Genomic DNA, 8,238 nt, shown 5'->3' with positions numbered 1-8,238 from the left:
CGTCAATGCTGCGGCGGGATGTAACGGGAGGTCCGGTCGGTTTACCGGGAGTCTTTACTCGGAGCGAGAGCCATGCACCTAATGGTCTATCGCAGTGCACGCATCCTTTGACACATTGCGCATGACGGTATACGTAATGTAGCAGAGCTGTCCACGTGTGTACCACATTCATAATTCGGTTCGTCAGTCAATGTAGCAACTTAACGAAGCAGAGTACCAGACTGAGAAGAACCGGTGACGAAAGGCCAGACCAGGAACAGGAGCGCCTATGACCGCCTCCCTGGTCCTCAACCCTCGCTGGCCAGCGGACACAGTGATGTTTGTGTATGACAACAACCCGGACGATCTGAACAAGAACATGGAGGGGCTTATGGGCACTGGGAACTTTGCTGCGGCCACGGCAGCGAGCCAGTGCCGCAACATCATGGCTCACTCAGCGGCCGCCGCGGCTCTTGGTGGCCACCCGTCTGGCTTGGTGCACTCATCGGCTGGCTACTCCACAATGGACATGTCCGCGTCTGGCTCTAGCGAGACAGCTTTGGGTTCGGGAAAGCAATGTGGAGCCGGCCCGTGTCCAGCGGCCGCTGTGCCGCACCAGAGCTCCTCGGCCCCCACCCCCTTACCATACAGCTACTTCGGTAACGGGTACTATCCTTGCAGGATGGGGCGGGGCCCCGTCAAGTCATGCACCCAAGCGGCAGGAGCCGCAATCAGCTCTCAGTACATGGACACGACAGTGGGCTCCGACGACTACCCGAACCACCGGGCCAAGGAGTTTGCCTTTTACCACGGCTATCCAAGCCCATACCAGTCTATGGCCAGCTACTTGGACGTGTCGGTGGTTCAAACCCTGGGAGCCGGGGAGCCTCGCCATGACACTCTGCTGCCCATGGACAGCTATCAGCCCTGGGCTCTAACCAACGGCTGGGGAGGACAGATGTATTGCTCCAAGGACCAGGGGCAGGCAGGGCACCTCTGGAAGTCCGCTCTCGCAGGTAACGCTGTTTTCTGTAGTAATTTCAAATTCAATTGAACGTTGCAGCCTTTACTAAAATCAAACAATGTAATTATAGAAACATACAATAATCAGTATTAATAAACAAAGATTGACTCATATTCTATTTGCCAATCTAAATAATGAACAAGTGCAAATGTGCAACATTAAATGCAGAAATAATATGTCTGAAATCATGTTCTACAATTACAATAACAGCTAATAATAAGAGGTCTGCTTTGAAATGAACTGAGATGGCAGAAGGTCTGAGGGTAATTGTTGCACACTGTTGTTATTATTATTGTTATCTGTTATTTTTTAGTTTTCTGCCTCATCAAGTTGGAAAAAATCGTTTTTAGTTTGAGTTTTTTTAGGTCGTTTTCATTGGGGTCAAAAGTTAATAATGACCTATCACAATGTTACGTTATAACATTTTGTAACACACAATTTATAATGTTGGTATTTAATTCTGAAAATGTTTCAGTATATGGACCTAGACTGATTGAAATAAGATAAACAAAAAATGAATTATGAAGAGTTTGCAAGTGCAAACATACCTTATGTATTTATCTAAAAGTGAGAAAACCAAAGGACCATCATTAACGACGCAATGGACGTATGGGGCAGGTTTATACTGTTGTATATTTCCACTTGGATGCACAAATATTCTCATTATATTTCACGTCTTGGTGTGCAGGTCAGCTTTAACCACGTAGTTTGGACTTTTTGCACACATCAGTCCACCATGTTGGATGCATGTACGATCAGCTCAAACACGCGCAGTAGCTACATGTTCTCACGCAGAGATGGGGCTCAACGCCGCTCACTATGTTAGTTAGACTGGCAGAAACCGAATTGTGAACCATGGCGATGTCTTCAGGCACTTGTCTTCTCTGTCTGTCCGCTTAACAGATGTGGTGGCTCACCAGCACGACGGCTCTCCTTTCCGCCGAGGCAGGAAGAAGCGCATACCGTACACCAAGTTCCAGCTCAAAGAACTGGAGAAAGAGTACGGTTCCAACAAATTCATCACCAAGGACAAGAGGAGGAAGATTTCGGCCACCACTAACTTGTCAGAGAGGCAGATTACCATCTGGTTCCAGAACAGACGGGTGAAAGAGAAGAAATTCGTGGCCAAAGTGAAAACCACTACGCCATAACAGAGTCTTGCGGTTTTGACAATGAGTGGATGAAGAAGGACTTGGTTTACGTGCGTATTACGTTTGAAGGAACGAACTCAACACGAACTGAAAAAAACGAAATAAAGTGTAAACACAGGGCCTTAAAATGCAACAAAATGAAGAACGAACCTAAGCCCTCTGATGAAGGCATTTCCCTCCAGAGGCATCATGTACTTGGACACTGCCTGCTTTGATGTTACTCTTTCTTGTCCGTGTTACACTGTGTGGATGTTTGTGATTGTCTGTCCACGTAGCCTATAGCCGAAAAAAAATTATATACAATCATACGTGTCTATACTAGTAATCAACATATAGTTTAATCATTAATAAATACTTTAATCCCATAAATCTGCTTTGTAGGAGTATTTCATTGTACGCACCACAACAACGACAGGACTTTCATTTCATACACGTGCAATTGTGTAGAGGGGAAATATATTTCCAAGATTTGAATGATAACATTTCTTTTCTCAAAAATGAAATAGCTGAATTTCACTCAGGTCAGTAATTTGTCGAGTCTGTCGAGTTAGAGCTTTGAGTAACGAGTACAACTCGTTTCTTAAAGCTCTAACTCGACAGAGTTGTATGATATGAGAAATATCATATGTAGAATAAAACATAACGCCCTCCAGTACGTGATTGCGGTTGATGGAATGCAATGAATTTGAGAGAACCGAATTGAACAACTGAGCAAATTAAAATAGAATAGAGTAGAATAGAATGTGACCAACGCGTTTAGATTTGGACCCGTTCTGATGTGTTGCTGTTGTGTATTTTCATCTTAAATATATAGGTTATGCACAGAACACACACGCCGTTTTAGTTGGTAAAATGAACTAACCTAAACATAATAGAATAGAATGCGCTCCTCGGATCGTGTGCATATTCCTTAGCCTTAGAACAATCAGTCATGACCTTGAGTGTCACATGATCAGTCAGTGCATAGGTCACGGGTCTTCTCCCTCATACAACCTCCAAGTTGAGTTCACACCTTATTGTGCATTGAATCTCTCCTGGCACTGTCCACATGCTGTCAGATGTTATACTTAGTAGTAATAAGGAATTCGGTGAAGGTAATCAATGAATTATTTAACTATATTAGATGCACGCCCATAATAGAAAAGCCTGACGGCAAAAGCGGTAAGGCCAGAGGAAGAGTAGAGAATGAGGGGGGGTTGATCTGTCCTAACTGCAGATATATCATCCGTGTGTGTGTGTTGGAGACAAACATAGGCAGCGTATAGCGTGAAATAGTCAATCATCCCCAAGCTCAGCTCCATTCTGGCTGCCAGGCATTTACGGTAATTGCGGCACAGCAGTCAATTAAACTGTAGTGGGTAGCTGTCATCATCACCACCACCGTTATCATCATCTTCATTATCTTTTGCGCTAGTATAGCATCAAGCAGACTTGACGTTTATTTCAACTTTACCCATGCATCACGTCCCTGCAGCAGAGGATTTGGCGTTTTAAGTTACTATTAACTTCCGTGCATAATACACACACACACACACACACACACACACACACACACACACACACACACACACACACACACACACACACACACATACTAACTTAACTTTGTGCCAGGCCAGGAGAATAAATGTCCTGAATCTGGAGAACTTAATACACAGGACTTTCTTATTGAAATACCATAGTTTGTCTTCGGCCATTCAAACTGCTCTGACACACACACACGTCTATGTCTTTCCCCTTATTGCTGCGTGGGGTTTTGATCGTGATTTAGAAGGAAACAAATGAAGAAACCAGAAACTTGAGCGCACCACAGCTGCAGGCCTGACCGACGAGGCGCAGAAAAAAAATGATGTTTCGAAGCATGTGTGTATAATTTACATTTTCACATCTCAAAGAATGGTCAAATGACACTATAGAACTCAAAGGTTTACATGCCGTCCTAACTCCCTAACTGCCTCCATGCTTTTCTTTCACAAACGTTTTTGTAGGGTTTTTACCATCGTTTTCACCCAACTTTAACGATCATTTCTGCGTTTGAAGGGAAACGTGCCCCCCTCAGGCGACTTTCCAGTGTAAAAATCATTCCGGAAGTCTGAGCGACGGAATATATAAACTTTGCAGGCTGAAGTGAAATGAGAAAGTGCACCAAGGGCGTTTCACTGTATTACGGCTCTGCCTGAAGCGTTTCTGATTCACTTTCTGCTGCTTGAGAAGCCCCTGCTTATATGGATTACACAAAGGCTTATCGATATACGGTGCGTTAGAATTTGGCATATTATAGGGATAAGCAGGAGATTCTTGCTGAAAATAATAAATGTATGTATTGCACGTAATGGCACATGTGGAGTTTCGAGTTCATTTAAAGTAAAGTCATATTGTAAACTGACTATATACTAACAGATCATCAATATAATGTTTAATTATTTAGTCCGCAGGAAGAGGATAACGAAGGAAAGAGAAATCATAATAATTAGACTCTGTTAGACTCTCTTTCTGTGTGTGTGTGTGTGTGTGTGTGTGTGTGTGTGTGTGTGTGTGTGTGTGTGTGTGTGTGTGTGTGTGTGTGTGTGTGTATGTGTGTGTGTGTGTGTGTGTGTGTGTGTGTGTGTGTGTGTGTGTGTGTGTGTGTGTGTCAGACCGTTAACCATTAACATTGAACTTGACAAACGGCAGTGCTCTGCTAGCCTGTTGACTCTCTTTACTGCTCCGTCCCTGTCTGTCTGTCCTCCTTTAAAACCAACAATACTGACGGAAGCCCCGAAGCTCATAAAGCCCGTTTCCCCTTTAGTCCAAATACCAGAGAGGGGAGGGGTGAGGAGAGGCAGCAGTGCGAGCCCGCCTAACATATCCGATATTCAAGTATAGCAAGGGCAGAAAGATTCTGACGCTTAAAAGATGTTATGAGTCCAATCCACGCATGCGCGCTCTCCAAAATTCGAAAGCCTCACATATACACATGAATACATGTTTAAAGTGCGTCCAACATATTCACATGCTTATATAACTCATATCGTAAAGAGAATAGAGGACGAGGAAGGTAATCACAAAATGTTTAGAAAACATAAATGTAAATGTAATCATGATGTTTCTCCTTTTAGATTTCAAACTAGATTCGTGGAAATAATTAGAACACAAAGGATTATTGTTATTTTTTCGCTACAAGCTCTAAATGTGAACATGATGAATTACTGTATTGAGTGGAACAAATTCGATTTACCACTAAATAATCAAAAAGGTTAGTTGGTAAAATCCCCTTTTGTTTATTTTTGTTTATGTTATTATTATTGTTTTTTTATTACTATTTTAGTACTATTTTAGTACTATTTTATTATTATTTCATTGTTATTATTTTTTGTATATTTTTGTTTTTGGGACGATCCAATCGAAAGGCGTAGAGAAGCGGCCATCTCTGCCTGATGGTCTATCTTGGGGAAAAGGAGGAGGAATACATACTGAGATTTTAGCATTGGAAATTGTTTTGCTGTGTACATTGACTTTGAATGCTGCAATGCCCGCTCTGATGTGATGTAATCAATCAAGGGTAATGGAAATCACACTAATGTTAACAGCGAAGTGACGAAGATCATCACCATTGCCAGCAGAGGTGCCATGGTGTTTGATCCAACGGGTGGATGTCGCCAGAGCCTGTGCCTAGTTAATGTGTCTGATACTGTATTTGCTCTCAAACCTACAATTTCTCGAAACAATTAAAAAACGAAATGTGATCCATGTCAAAGACTCTGGCAAATGCATGTGCAGGAGTCAATGCACATTTTTCGTGCACAGTATATAATTGAGTTTGTTTAAAAAATGATTTGAATAAAAAGTGACCAAGGTTACGACTGACTTAATTAAAAAGAATGGTTGGTTCAACCTAGTAGAAAGTCCAGATGTGTACACAAATCATGTCAATTGCACTAAATATAATGGTGTTACGCGGACAAAAAATACTTACTTAAGATTTAGATTTAGATTTACTTGAACAATAGCCGTTGGAATAACTTGAGAAAAGATCCATGCCAATTGTTTCCTCTTTTTTACGTAGATGCACTGTATCTTTTGCACAGGACTTTACTTTCAATTCTATTCTATTCAGTTATCCATATTTTCTATCAAGTCTCCATTATTCAAATAGTTTTATTATCTAAATATCAATATATAATGATATCTATATGTATATTCCTATTTTCGATTAAGACCCGGTGATTACTGTAAAAAAAGATGCATCTGGTTCTCTGATAATTACGGTGATGGCGGTGAAATGACGTATTAGCTGGGCATATCAACAGTGCTTGCAAGATTGAATTATTTTGCGATATAAAACAAACAATTCCTAGTAGTAGATAAGCCCATGTGATTTGACACAGTACATATTCGTCTCTTATAACACTGTAAATAGGGTACAGAATGGGGTACAGACTTGTCATCGGACATTGTACTCTGAGCTGCACTTCTGTATTGAATATTTCCAAGCACTCGTTTTACAAATAAAGGCCAAATTAAATATGAACATTGCAAACTAAGTATGACTAGAATTTCTGTTAACTTCAACACATGTCCTCTTCAGTGTCACCTGCAAACATCACAAGTGTATTTTGAGTTATACACACTTTTAACCAACTCAATCTTGAGTTTCTCTGTACATTATCAATAGTTCACCAACACTAAGGATCCATTTTTTATTTATTACATACATTATTATACTTCAAATATTTCATCACCACTTTTATATGTACTGGATTCAGATTTGGTTGTTAATTAAACAGGTTAGAAACGGAGTCATCAAGCTTTTTATTTTTATCCTCCTGCTTTCAGAGATTACACATATGAGCGCCTTACCTTCGCATTAAATAATGCAGGAGAATGGAGTGTATTGTTTTAAGTGACTTGACCTGCAGTTGTAAAGTCAAAACAGATATAGACATGTTTTATATTCCAGCCTGCAGCAGCTGCACACTGAGGAAAGGAACAGAGCTGACAACTTGGACAAATAGGATAAGAGTATCATTACACTTACATTCCCCTGCTGTGCTCTGAGGAAGGTGAGCTTCACAATAAATAAGAAACAATTCCAAAAGAAAACACCTCTCCAACTTTACGAAGGGAATTCCTGCACACTGCACATTTCTCTGGTTAGTTGAGCACACATACATGCACACACACACGCTGAAATATTTGTATGTGAGTGCAAAGTATGTACTTTTAATCTAAACAGACCTGTTTTACAATGTTAGCACAATTGTCATACACACTTAGTGTGGCTTTTGCAGGTAGAATAGGGAACTGTTTCTCTGTAGGTATCTCTGCTAACAGGTGAAAGCCTTCAGTTCCAGTGAACTCTCACAGAAAAAACATTAAATTCAAATCAATCAATGGCAAAGAAATTTAAGAAACATTTTGTTCTTCTGGATTGATTTTTGCAATTGACTTTCCTTATGATTTCTCCTCAGGGTCTGTCATGTACCCTCACTATGTTTTCCTTCCAGGTCAAGGGAAAGTGGTCTGGAGAGGAGACAATCTGGATCCAGCACTTGTTTTCCTCAAGGACTGTTTGTTAAAGCAGCATGTTCTTCTTTCCACTCACTTCAGAGCTGGAAGGTGCTCAGAATGTTCCGGCAGATAACAATATGAAACAGCATAGATATTTCATGTTCTCATTTGTTTTTTTTATGATCCATGCCATAAATGAATAGTAAACAGAGGGTTTCCATCCTATTCTAGTTCTGTAGACAGAGAGAGATGAGTGGGGGAGGCCATTCCAACCCTACCCCCTACACACACACACACACACACACACACACACACACACACACACACTGCCCCTGCGGTATTTTACCACCTTCTCTTCTGCTCCCCCCCTCCCCCACCCCCGACCCTCGCAGACCGTCTTTTTGTTTCCAGGTTGGGCTTTGCAGTTGAACTTGAGACAGACAGCTTGTAAACAGTAGTAATAAGGAGTCTGGCCCCTGTGTTGTCTGGAATGGGCTTGGGGCAGGGGGGCACTGCGGAAATTCAGTTTTAACACAAACTCTAAATATATACAGAGATCTTTTGTGTTTTTGTAAATACAAATAAAGCTAATGC

General features: G+C 41.3%; 1 protein-coding gene across 1 annotated transcript; it reads left to right on the top strand.

The window, feature by feature from the left end:
• The first annotated feature begins 268 nt into the window (after window positions 1-268).
• On the top strand, window positions 269-2,154 carry hoxb13a (homeobox B13a). The gene is made up of 2 exons (XM_076143101.1): window positions 269-995; window positions 1,907-2,154. The coding sequence occupies exons 1-2, from the start codon at window positions 269-271 to the stop codon at window positions 2,152-2,154; spliced, it is 975 nt and encodes a 324-aa protein (XP_075999216.1).
• The last annotated feature ends 6,084 nt before the right edge of the window (window positions 2,155-8,238 follow it).

This window comes from Genypterus blacodes, unplaced genomic scaffold (genome assembly GCF_046128005.1).
Source record: "Genypterus blacodes isolate CSIRO-AG114 ecotype Tasmania unplaced genomic scaffold, CSIRO-AGI_Gbla_v1 ptg000022l_1, whole genome shotgun sequence".
Lineage (NCBI taxonomy): Eukaryota > Metazoa > Chordata > Actinopteri > Ophidiiformes > Ophidiidae > Genypterus > Genypterus blacodes.
Note: the sequence above shows the minus strand (reverse complement) of the source record. Positions and strands in the feature narration are given on the sequence as shown.